Source organism: Ornithorhynchus anatinus, chromosome 8, assembly GCF_004115215.2.
Source record: "Ornithorhynchus anatinus isolate Pmale09 chromosome 8, mOrnAna1.pri.v4, whole genome shotgun sequence".
NCBI classification, from domain to species: Eukaryota; Metazoa; Chordata; class Mammalia; order Monotremata; family Ornithorhynchidae; genus Ornithorhynchus; species Ornithorhynchus anatinus.
The window spans coordinates 54,259,337-54,272,396 of NC_041735.1; the positions used below are offsets into that span (position 1 = coordinate 54,259,337).

At 47.6% G+C, this 13,060-nt stretch overlaps 1 protein-coding gene across 1 annotated transcript in view; it reads left to right on the forward strand.

Moving 5' to 3' along the window:
* The first annotated feature begins 5,151 nt into the window (after positions 1 to 5,151).
* JAZF1 (JAZF zinc finger 1) overlaps positions 5,152 to 13,060 on the forward strand; it is a 326,592-nt gene continuing 318,683 nt past the window's right edge. Inside the window, exon 1 of the mRNA XM_029071263.2 lies at positions 5,152 to 5,428. Coding sequence (XP_028927096.1) covers positions 5,314 to 5,428 — 115 coding nt within the window. The 5' untranslated portion in view covers positions 5,152 to 5,313. The remainder of the gene's footprint in view (positions 5,429 to 13,060) is intronic.

The following is a 13,060-nucleotide window of genomic DNA, read 5'->3' on the forward strand; positions in this document are numbered from 1 at the left end:
GAACACTTATTCAGAGGCTCCTGCCTCTGATCTTGGATCAACATTAATGAGAAATATTGTCAGCACCTCGGTCTCACAGAGTTGGAGTTATAAGTCAAGTTTTGGGACCATGTTTTGCAAGAAATAACTCCAGTGCACTCTTCCTCTTCCATACCTGCTCTTTGTCCATTTTAAATGATGACTCCCACATGAGAAGGAAACTGTATGATCCGGTTGGTGTGTTCATCTACCTCAGTGCTTAGAAAATAGTGTCTGCTTAATGAACACCGTGATGACTATCCCTTTCTTCTGGCTCTAGTCTCCAGAAGGAACTTGTTGCATTCCTAGTAAACAGTTTTAAAGTGGCACTTACTTAATGATCATAAATTCTTACTGAATGTCTACCGGAATCATTGTATTGTCCTTAATTCATTGGGATCGACCGAACACAGAGCTGCCCCCAAGAAGTTTACAATCTGGAGCAGCCATACCAACTTTGCCCTAAAATATTTACTCTTACGCTGCCTCGATATCGATAGAAAGTTGATACTAGTGTTTTCTTCCCAAAACTCACCTGCAACTTGATTTTCCTAAACTGTAGTTCTTGAACTTCTCACTCTAGGCTTCAAGGCTGTCCATCACCTTGCCCCCTCCTACCTCTCTTCCCTTATCTCTTTCCACTGCCCACCCCACACGCTCCGCTCCTCTGCCACCCACCTCTTCACCGTCCCCCGTTCTCGCCTATCCCGCCATCGACCCCTGGGCCACAATCCGGCTGTCCAGGTACGCCCTCCCTCCTCACCTCCATTAAACGAATTCTCTTCCCCTCTTCAAAACCCTACGTAAAACTCACCTCCTCCAAGAGGCCTTCCCAGACTGAGCTCCTCTTCTCCCTCTACTCCCTCTACCAACCCCCCTTCACCTCTCCGCAGCTTAACCCTCTTTTCTCCCCATTTCCCTCTGCTCCTCCCCCTCTCCCTTCCCATCCCCTCAGCACTGTACTCATCCGCTCAACTGTATATATTTTCATTACCCTATTTATTTTGTGAATGAGGTGTACATCGCCTTGATTCTATTTATTGCTATTGTTCTTGTCTGTCCATCTCCCCAGATTAGACTGTAAGCCCATCAAAGGGCAAGGACTGTCTCTATCTGTCACCGATTTGTTCACTCCAAGCGCTTAGTACAGTGCTGTGCACATAGTAAGCACTCAATAAATACTAAATACTATTGAAGTTGGGAAACCCGCAGAAACAGAATTCCTAAGTGCAAGGGAATGGGCAATCTTTGTGTGGGCAACTATCAGATTCTCAGTAAAAAAGTTCCATTTCAGCCAAACTACTAAATTGACTTTAGAGCAAAGATGAGGTTTAGGTTTTTGTAACAAAGTTTTGAACCCTTAAGAGTAACCAGGGCAATCACTCCTGGCTCCAAGATTTTTGCAATGCTAAGAAAAAATGATAACTCAGAAGCCACAGTTGTTTCAAAAACATTCACTAACCACTATCCTGCTATTGCCACAACTCCCCCTTTGGTTGTGATAGAGCTGTCTGGGAAAAAAAGAAAGGTAACAATTCAGCATTTTATTTTCAGAGAACGGGGGGCAGTCCTTCGTTACGGGCAGAGAACGTGTCTGCTAATTCTGTTGTATTCTCCCCAGCATTTAGTACACTGCTCTGCACGTAGTAAGCACTCAGTAAAGACCACTGACTGGTGGATTGATTATCTTTTATGAAGTTAGCTGACTGCCTTACTGGAAGTAGCAGCAGGAGATTATAGCATTCATTCATAAAGCTCTGGCAAACCCACCCCTCCCTCTCTAAATTTAAATAAAGTTCAGGCTTTTTTATTTTTAGCCTGGGGGGAAACTTCATTAAAATCAATTAGTTAGTAGGCCTCTCCAGTGAATAGAGTACCACGTTGGCAACAGCAAGGTGAGTGCGATTACTTTTCCCGGTTCCCTCGGTGCGTCTCTGGAAAATGACTCATTCATTCAATAATATTTACTGAGTGCTTACTATGGGCAGAGCACTGTACTAAGCGCTTGGAAAGTAAAATTCAGCAGCAAATAGAGACAACCCCTGCCCACAACGGGCTCACGGTCTAGAAGATAACTCGAGAGCCACAGTTGTTTCAAAAAACGTTCACGAACTACCATCCCGCTACGGCCAAAACTGCCCCTTTGGTGGAGATCAGGCTGTCTGGGAGAAGAAGAAAGGTAATAATTCAGCATTTTATTTTCAGGGAGTGGATCACCTCTGAATCATTCATGCATTCATTCAATCGTATTTATTGAGCACTTACTGTGGATAGCACTGTACTAACCGCTTGGACAGTACAGTTCAGCAACAGAGACAATCCCTGCCCACAATGGGCTCACAGTCTAGAAGATCTCAGAAGCCACAGCTGTTTCAAAAAACATGCATTCATTCAATCGTATTTATTGAGTGTTTACTGTGTGCAGACCACTGTACTAAGCGCTTGGACAGTACCATTCAGCAACAGAGACAACCCCTGCCCACAATGGGCTCACGGTCTAGAAGATAACTCAGGAGCCACAGTTGTTTCAAAAAACATTTATTCAATCGTATTTACTGAGCACTTACTCTGTACAGAACACAGTACTAAGCGCTTGGAAAGTCCATTTCAGCAATAAACAGAGACAATCCCTGTTCACAATGGGTTCACAGTCCAGAAGATAACTCAGAAACCACAGTTGTTTCCAAAAACATTCATTCAATCATATTTATTGAGCAATTATTGTGTGCAGAGCACTGTACTAAGTGCTTGGACAATACAGTTCTGCAGCAGAGACAACTCCTGCCCACAATGGGTTCACAGTCCAGAAGATAACTCAGAAGCCACAGTTGCTTCAAAATAATGCAATTCATTCAATCGTATTTGTTGAGCGCTTACTATTTGCAGAGCACTGTACTAAGCGCTTGGACAGTGCAATTCAGCAATAGAGACACTCCCTGCCCACAACGGGCTCACAATCTAGAAGATAACTCAGAAGCCACAGTTGTTTCCAAAAACATTCATTCAATCGTATTTATTCAGCAATTATTGTGTGCAGAGCACTGTACTAAGTGCTTGGACAGTACAATTCAGCAACAGAGACAATCCCTGCCCACAACGGGGCTCACAGTCTAGAAGGGGGAGGGGAAATGATGCCGGCCCACGTGTGCCCAGGTAAGGGCGGCTTCCCCGGGGGAAACAAACTCCTTGCAGCTGAGTCCATCATCTCCAGATGGGGTGGATGACCGTGGCCCTGGATTTAAAAGCCCCCCACGGACGATCCTCCGCAGCTGGGGGCCAGGCAGAGTCAGCGTGGTTCAGTGGAATGAGCCTGGGCTTGGGAGTCAGAGGTCATGGGTTTGAATTCTGATCTGTCCCTTGTCAGCTGTGTGACTGTGGGCAAGCCACTGAACTTCTCTGTGCCTCAATTACCTCATCTGGAAAAGGGGGATGAAGACTGTGAGCCTCACATGGGACAACCTGATGACCCTGTACCTACCCCAGCACTTAGAACAGTGCTCTGCACATAGTAAACGCTTAACAAATACCAATATTATTACCTCATCTGGAAAAGGGGGATGAAGCCAAGGAGCCCCACGTGGGACAACCTGACCCTGTAAATCTACCCCAGCGTCTCCTGTTGGCAAGTCACTTCACTGTGCCTCAGTTACCTCATCTGGAAAAGGGGGATGAAGCCAGTGAGCCCCACCTGGGACAACCTGATGACCCTGTAAATCCACCCCAGCGTGTCCTGAGGCCAAGTCACTTCTCTGTGCCTCAGTTACCTCATCTGGAAAAGGGGGATGAAGCCAGTGAACCCCACGTGGGACAACCTGATGACCCTGTAAATCCACCCCAGCGTCTCCTGTGGGCAAGTCACTTCTCTGTGCCTCAGTTATCTCATCTGGAAAAGGGGGAGTGAAGCCAGTGAGCCCCACGTGGGACAACCTGATGGCCCTGTAAATCTACCCCAGCGTCTCCTGCGGGCAAGTCACTTCTCTGTGCCTCAGTTGCCTCATCTAGAAAAGGGGGGATGAAGCCAGTGAGCCCCACGTGGGACAACCTGATGACCCTGTAAACCCACCCCAGCGTGTCCTGCGGGCGTCACTTCTCTGTGCCTCAGTTGCCTCATCTGGAAAAGGGGGGATGAAGCCAGTGAGCCCCACGTGGGACAACCTGATGACCCTGTAAATCCACCCCAGCGTGTCCTGAGGCCAAGTCACTTCTCTGTGCCTCAGTTACCTCATCTGGAAAAGGGGGATGAAGCCAGTGAACCCCACGTGGGACAACCTGATGACCCTGTACCTACCCCAGCACTTAGAACAGTGCTCTGCACATAGTAAACGCTTAACAAATACCAATATTATTACCTCATCTGGAAAAGGGGGATGAAGCCAAGGAGCCCCACGTGGGACAACCTGACCCTGTAAATCTACCCCAGCGTCTCCTGTTGGCAAGTCACTTCACTGTGCCTCAGTTACCTCATCTGGAAAAGGGGGATGAAGCCAGTGAGCCCCACCTGGGACAACCTGATGACCCTGTAAATCCACCCCAGCGTGTCCTGAGGCCAAGTCACTTCTCTGTGCCTCAGTTACCTCATCTGGAAAAGGGGGATGAAGCCAGTGAACCCCACGTGGGACAACCTGATGACCCTGTAAATCTACCCCAGCGTCTCCTGCGGGCAAGTCACTTCTCTGCGCCTCAGTTACCTCATCTGGAAAAGGGGGGTGAAGCCAGTGAGCCCCACGTGGGACAACCTGATGACCCTGTAAATCCACCCCAGCGTCTCCTGCGGGCAAGTCACTTCTCTGCGCCTCAGTTGCCTCATCTGGAAAAGGGGGGATGAAGCCAGGGAGCCCCACGTGGGACAACCCGACGACCCTGTAAATCCACCCCAGCGCTCTGCCCCGAGTAAGCGCTTGGCAAACACCCACATGATTCACTAAAGTTGTGCGGGGGCTTCAGGTGCCGATGCTTAGGGGGCCTCCCCGGCGTTTAGGGGATGGATCCGCCCGAATGCGGGGTGGGGTGGGATGGGGTTGGGGCAGTCCAGCTGTTCCCGAGCAGGACTGGTCCCTCCTCCCAGCTGCGGCTGCTTCATCCAACCCTCGGCCCTCCCCTCCGACGTTGCCGCTGCTGCTGCCGCCTCCACCTCCTCCTCCTCTTTCTCTCTTCTCCCTGCATCTCTCCCTTTTTTCCTCTGTGTGTGTGTGTGTGTGTCGGCACCCCACCCCCTTCTCGCCTCCCTCCCTGCGGTCGGCAGGGGCAGAGCAGACGGCGGGGGAGGGGAGGGGGGGAATCTCTCCCTCCAACACCATGACAGGCATCGCCGCCGCCTCCTTCTTCTCCAATACCTGCAGGTTCGGGGGCTGCGGACTACACTTCCCCACCCTGGCCGAGCTCATCGAGCACATCGAGGACAACCACATCGGTAAGGGGAGGGTGGGAGCGCTCCGACTCCTGCAGAGCTCAGCTCCCTGCAAAATGCACGGGGCGGGGGAGGGGAAGGGTGGGCGGGCGCCCCAGCCGAGGAGGGGGTGCAGATCGAGGTGGGTTGCGATAGAGGGGGTGCAGATGGGGGGAGGATGGAGGGGCAGAGCTCTGCACGCCGCCTGCTGCTTCCGCCCCGGCTCAGGCTGTCAGGGCTCCGGGAGGGAGGGAGGGAGCGGCAGCCATTCCGCTTCCTCCTCCTCCTCCTCCTCCTCCCCGCCGCTGCGTCCTGTCAGCGCTTGTTGCTAGGTGTGGCTGCAAAGGGGGGGAGGGGGGGCGCGCCCCCGCCTCGTGCCCGCGCGCGCGCCCCCCCGTGCCCGGGCGGGGCCGCGCGGACTCCGGCCGGGCTGCAGCCTTGGGTCCGGGAGCCCCCCCCCCCCCCCCCCCCGTCTCCGGGCGGGGCGGGGCGGGACGGGGGGTTTCGCTTGCTTCCCCCGCGCCGCCCTCGGCCTGTGGGAAAGGGCTAGGCCTGGCGGGGCGCTCACTCTGCCCTGCGCGCTGCGGACCCACGTGCACACCGCCCCGAGAGCCTCCCACAAGTTGGCACGCTCATCCTGCCCGCTTACCACCCCCATCCCCTCCCACTGCCCTTCTTAGCTCCCCTCCACCCAGTGCTCTTCTTACCACCCCCCCGTGGTCTTCTTATATCCCCCCCCCCCCGTGCTCTGCTTATTCGCCCTAGTGCTCTGCTTATCCCCCTCCCCCCCGCCTCTGCTTCTTCCCCCCACCCCGGGCTCTGCTTATCACCCCTAGAGTGCTCTTGATGTCCCCCCTCCAGAGGGCTCTTCCTATCCCCCCCGAGGGCTCTTCCTATTCCCCCCCCCCGAGGGCTCTTCCTATTTCCCCCAGAGTGCTCTTGCTGTCCCCCCTCCAGAGGGCTCTATTTCCCCCCTCCCCAGGGCTCTTCCTATCCCCCCCTGGCCTCTTCCTATTTCCCCTGCCAAAGGGCTCCTCTTATTCCCCCCTCCTCAGGGCTCTTCCTATTCCCCCCCCCAGTGCTCTTCCTATCCCCCCCCCCCAGGGCTCTCCCTATTTCCCCTGCCAGAGAGCTTTTCCTATTCCCCCCAAGTGCTCTTCCTATTTCCCCTGCCAGAGTGCTCTTCCTCCCCCCCGGGTTCTTCCTATTCCCCCCCCCCCCCGAGGGTTCTTCCTATTCTCCCCCCCCCCCAGGGCTCTTCCTATTCTTGCTCCAGATGGCTCTTCCAATTCCCCCCCCCCCCCGAGGGCTTTTCCTATTTCCCCCCACAGAGGGCTCTTCTTAACCCCCTCTGTCCCAACCCTTGCCCAAGCCCGGATAGTCTCTCAAAATTACCCACCTGGGCACATAGTCACCTGCAGAACCAGGTGTAGGTGTGAATCGGTAGGCATCAGTTAAAGTTGGAAATACAAGGGAATTAAGTGGTACAGACCTGCTGACTCTCTGCGGCTCTCTCAAGAGCCAGTAAAGTGACCCAGAAAGTAATTTGCAAGTGTAGGCAGATTATTCTCCATTGATTCCCCTTCTGAGTACTGCCTCAACTTCTACCTTTTCTTTTTTGCAACAATAGTATGTATTGAGCACTTACTCTGTGAAGAGCAATATAGTAAACGCTTCAATTCAAGCACTGAGTCAAAGATCCGTGCAGTTTTAGAATTAACAAAATGCTTGTGGAAATACCATCCCATAGGTAATATCAGTATGCTACCGCTTAAATTTGCTTTCCAACTTGTATCAGAATTTTGGGTTATAGGTCATCAGTTTGACTAAGAATGCAGAAGTGTAAAATAAAATAATTTCCGTGTCAGAAATGTCTTTTAACTTTTTTCAAATGCATATAGCAGTGAATATCTTCATGTTTGTCCTCTGGCAACATGTGCCGTGATGGAGAATTGAAAATAATGGGATAATATGTATATTTAAAAACTACAATAGAATTATAAACTGTTGTTTAGGACTACAATCAATATGCCACTCCATTCTGTACTTTAATAGATATAAACATCTTGGGAGGGGTAATTCATGTTTTCATGAGGAGCTAGTTTAAAGTTTAATGGTAAGCTACACAGTAATTTGACGTTGAAATTCTGAATTTGAATTCAAAACTTCCTCCCACTCTTTTCTCCTTCCCTTACACCTCTTTCCCATCCACCCTCCTACTCTGAGTTCTTTTGCAATACACACTACTGCTTACCGTTTTATTTGGCTTATATTGTCAATCCTTTAACAGTACTTTCAGCATTTATCCTTTCCCACCATGATGAGTGCATCAGCCTCCTTGCTGGCCTCCTGTCTCTCCGCACCCCAGTCCATTCCTGGCTGCCTGGATCATTTTTATACCAACTGTTCAGTCCATGTTTCCCCACTTCTCAAAAACCTCCAGTGGTTGCCCATCCACCTCTGCATTGAACCGAAAGTGCTTAATCACCATGCCCCCTCCTATCTTACCTCACTGATTTCCTACCACAACCAGGCACGTTTACTTCGCTACACTAACACCAACCTACTCACTGTACCTTGATCTCGTCTATCTCGCCCACGTCCTGTCTCTGGTCAGGAACTCCCTCCCCCTTTACCTCTGACAGATGATCAATCTTCCCCACATTCAAGGCTTTATTGCAATCACATCTCCTTCAAGAGGCCTTCCCCGACTACCCCCTCTCCCTTCTGCATCACTCTTGCACTTGGATTTGTACAGATGTATAATTTATTTTAATGTCTCTCTCTCTCCCCCTGTAGATTGCAAGCTCCCTGTGGGCAGGAGCCCACAGTACTTATGTACATATTTTAAAATTATACATTATAAATCATTTGTTCATAGTAATGTCTGTCTCCCTCTCTAGGCTGTAAGCTCATTAGAGTCAAGGAACACGTCTGCTAATTCCCTTGATCATACTCACCCGAGCACATAGTACAGTGCTCTGCACACAGTATGAGTTCAGTAAATAGCATTGATTGGAACATGCCTACCACCAACTGGTATATCTTTCTCTCCCAAGCACTTAGTGCAGTGCTCTGCACATATTAACCCTCAGTAAATACCACTGATCCATCTTTCATTGGTGAAAATAGGCACTCTATGAGTAGGGGAACAATTTAGGGTGAACCAATACTTATGAATACTGATTTCAATTGCTGTACTGCATGAATATCTACATGGTGAAGGATTAGGTGACTAAAAAAAAGAAGGTTTGGCAATATTTTTTAAGTCCACTTTGAATGTTTGTGAATCCCAGGCCCCGTAATTAGTCTTACCATAGCTGCAAGAAGGCTGAGCGCAATAGCTTCTGTGCCATCTAAACCTTAGGTATTGTTTTGGCCTGTTTTAATTTGGTTGCTTTTTCTGCCTAAAATATGAAAACAGATAACATGTTTGAAAATGGTACTTTTGCTGGTGAGAGCCAATTAGTGCATTTGGTTGTAGTTTAAAGACCTATGGGAAACCCACAGAAATGACCCCTGGGGTCATGTAAAGATTATGTATGTACATATTTATTATTATTATTTATTATTCTATTAATGATGTATATATATATATGTTTATTTGTTTTCATATCTATCTCCCCCCTTCCAGACTGTGAGCCTGTTTTTGTTTAGGGAGTGTCTCCATTTGTTGCTGAATTGTTCTTTTCAAGCGTTCAGTACTGTGCTCTGCACACAGTAAGCGCTTAATAAATATGATTGAATGAATTGGAAGTCAGAGGACCTGAGTTCTAATCCCAGTTCTGCTCCTTGCCTGCTTGCCTTAGGCAAATCACTAACATCTTTGTGCCTGTTTCATCATTTGCCAAATGGGGATTAAATACCCCTTCCCTCTCCTGCTTAAACTATGTGAGGGGACTATGACAGGGACTGAGTCCAGCCTGATCTTGTGTCTGCCCCAGTGCTTAGTACAGTGTTTGACATATAGTAAGGTTTTAACAAATACCATTATTATTATTATTATCGTTATTATTCCTAAATAGGGCAACTTAAACATCCAGCAATGAAATAACCAATATCCCAGGCAGCTACGTGAAGATCTTGGTTCCGTTAGGTAGGGAGGAATCCACCATCAATATAACATATGATTGATTTTTTTTTTTTCCCAGTAAGGATGGTGGGTTTTGGTGAACTAAGCTCATTCTCTTGCCTCATTCCCTAATGGGACAACAGCACATAATGTGAGAGATGACTGGCTGGGGTTCACTGCGCTGTCTGTGGGCGTGGTATAGAACATCTGTTGCTCAGGGATATTTTGGGTTCCCTTCTCAAGATTTTGATATAGCCCCCTTCCTCCCCCCAATCTGTTTTTTTGTGCCGTTAAATTGAGTGTACCCCGCCAGCACGCATCCTTTAGTTTTAGAGTCCATTCCCCAGGCGGATCTCACCTCGTGTTTGAATAAAATTTAAAAATTTGATAGAAAATAGTATGGTTCTACATTCTACTTTTAAATTCTTACTGACTTTATTTCTAGATTGATTTATCCAAGTGCATTAAAACCAGCTGTTGGTGAGTCACAGGAGTTGAAAACAAAAACTTTGAAAATTCTGACAGTTTCACACAAATATTATTTGGAGAGTTTGAGGTTTACTAAATCTTCCAAAATGATTCCTTTGGCCTGAGGATATATGTCACTGGGGTTTGTAAAAAAAAAAAAAATTAAAATAAGCTGCAAGAGTAACTCTGGTGTGTATTGTAAGACTGATCTTTTAAATATTGCTTTGGAAGAAAAACCTTGAAGCTAGCTAGTTTTAGGTTGTCAGTGTCAAAATAAATGTTACTCTAGGAAGTGTGTTAAAGGTGATAGCTTCTGAAACATTTTTGTTCCTCTGCAATGGAGCGCCCTTTAGTTTCAAAGCAGCTCTATATGTAGAGAGAAAGAAGAATTTGGCCTAAGATGAATAAGAACCACCTGATTGGTTGGGGCTGGTGAATAAATATACTTTTAGTGAAGTCGACAGAATGAAGCCCTAATACTAGCCAAGATATTGAGTTAAAAAGTACTGTACTTGTATTGTGAATGATGTTTATTGTTTCTAGCATAGTCTATACTTCTGTGGATACAATTAGAAAATTAATTTTAATTAACGCTGTGGTAGTAGCTTAATAATAATGATATTCGTTAAGCACTTACTACGTACCAGGCACTGTTTTAAGCTTAGTATAGTTGGAATAGGAGTGGAAATGTGAAAGACAAAAAGCGTACTCTGGTTTTTTACAGTAACGGTTTGTCACCATTTAGTAGCCTCTTAAAAAAAAGTATGAACTGAGACAGCAATCAGTAAATCAATGGTATTTATTGAGTGCTTCCTGTGTACAGTGCACTGTACTACAAGGTTTTGGGAGAGTGCAAGATAACAGAGTTGGTAGACATGATCTCTGCCCATGAGGAGCCTTCAGTCTATGGGGGAGACAGACATTAAAATAGTTAGGGTTTGTAATTAAGCGCTGAGGCTGGGCTAATGTCAAGTGCTCCAAGGGTATAGATCCAAGTGGGCAGGCAACACAGAGAGGAGAAGGAGAAAGGGAAATTAGGGTTTAGCTAGGGAAGGCCTCTTGGGAGTTGTGATTTTAATAGGGTTTGAAGGTGGAAAGAGAGGTGGTCTGACATACAATAATAATAGTAATTGTGGTATGTAAGTGCTTACTTACTTTGTGCCAGGCAGTGTACTGAGTGTTGGAGTGCATACAGGGATATCAGGTTGGACACAGTCCCTGTGTCACGTGGGGCTCACAATCTTAATCCCCATTTTACAGATGAGGAAACAGAGGCATAGAGAAGTGAAATGACTGGCCCAAGGTTCCACAGCGGACCAGTGGCAGAGCCGGGATTAGGAGGAGGAGGGAGATCCAGTCCAAAGGGAGGGCAAGAGGTCAGCGATGTGATAGACGAGATTGAAGTACAGTGAGTATGGGGGCCTGAGAGGAGCAAAGCGTGTGGGCTAGATTGTAGTAGGAAGTCACCGAGGTAAGGTATTTTTAGGAGCCTATTTTTGTAAAATCCCCCTACCTGTAACTTTGTAATGATGGAATATGTTTCGTAGTGGGTTTTTCTATATTAGTGGTTAGAAAAGTTTGCAGCTTACCCGCTGCAACATTCTTAGTGGCTGCCTTTTTTAAAGAGTGGGTTAACTAAAAAATTAGCAGAGATCTGTGAAGGATTCATGTATCTTAAAAATGCACTAACTCTCCCTCAGTGCTTATATTCTGGTTTTTTATGTCCTTTTTTTTGTCCCTACCTGTCTCTTGGTGGCCACATGGAAATTCTTTGGTGGCTATAGGAGATTTTGGGGTCTTCTAGACTATAACTTTCACTGTATGGGTCAGAAAGCACCTGTATATATTCTTTAAATTAAAACTGTCATGGTTAGGGGCAACAATTTCCATCCACCTTTGGACTTCTCATTTTGGGGTGAAGAACAAGAATTTGTGAACCTGGGGAAGGAGTGTGGCCTAGTGGATAGAGCACAGGCCTTGGAGTCAGAAGGACCTGGGTTCTAATGCCGGTTTTGCTACTTACCTGCTTTGTGACCTTGGGCAAGTCACTTCATTTCTCTATGCCTCAGTTACTTCATCAATAAAAGGGAGATTAAGACCGTGAGCCCCTTGTGGCACATGGACTGTGTTCCATCATCTTCCTGCAGAAACGCTCTGGGCATGTCACTCCCCTTCTTAAAAACCTCCAGTGCTTGCCTATCAACCTCCTCACGAAACAAAAACTTCTCACTCTAGACTTCAAGGCTCTCCATCACCTTGCCCCTCCTACCTCTCCTCACTTCTCTCTTTCTACTGCCCACCCCGTAGGCTCCGCTCCTCTGCCGCCCACCTCCTCACGGTCCCCCGTTCTCGCCTATCCCGCCGTCGACCCCCGGCCCACGTCCTCCCGCTGTCCTGGAATGCCCTCCCTTCTCACCTCCACCAAACTAACTCTCTTCCCCTCTTCAAAGCCTTACTGAGAGCTCACCTCCTCCAAGAGGCCTTCCCAGACTGAGCTTCCCCTTTTCCCTCTGCTCCCTCTCTGCTCCCCCCTCACTTCCCCTCAGCTAAGCCCCCTTTCCCCCCCTTTCCCTCTGCTCCTCCCCCTCTCCTTTCCCCTCCCCTCAACAGTGTCCTCGTCCGCTCATTTGTATATATTTTTATTACCCTATTTATTTTGTTAATGAGATGTACATCCCCTTGATTCTATTTATTGCTATTGTTTTTGTCCGTCTGTCTCCCCCGATTAGACTGTAAGCCCATCAATGAGCAGGGATTGTCTCTATCTGTTGCCGAATTGTACATTCCAAGCGCTTAGTACAGTGCTCTGCACATATTAAGCGCTCAATAAATACTATTGAATGAATAAATGAACCTGACTAGTTTGTATCTACACCAGTGTAAGCACAAGCACAGTATCTGGCACATAGCAAGTGCATAATAAATACCATTTGTAAAAAATTAGATGTTGCCAAGTGTGCTGAGGCTTCTTTTTAAAAATGGGGGCCTAAAGGCATCTTTAGATCACTCATTTCCATCTATATTTGTAAGAACTCCACAATCTTAATAATGTCAAATGTTTACCCCTGAGATTTAAAATATCATTTTATTCTTACTCTGAACCCCTCTTCCTAGAA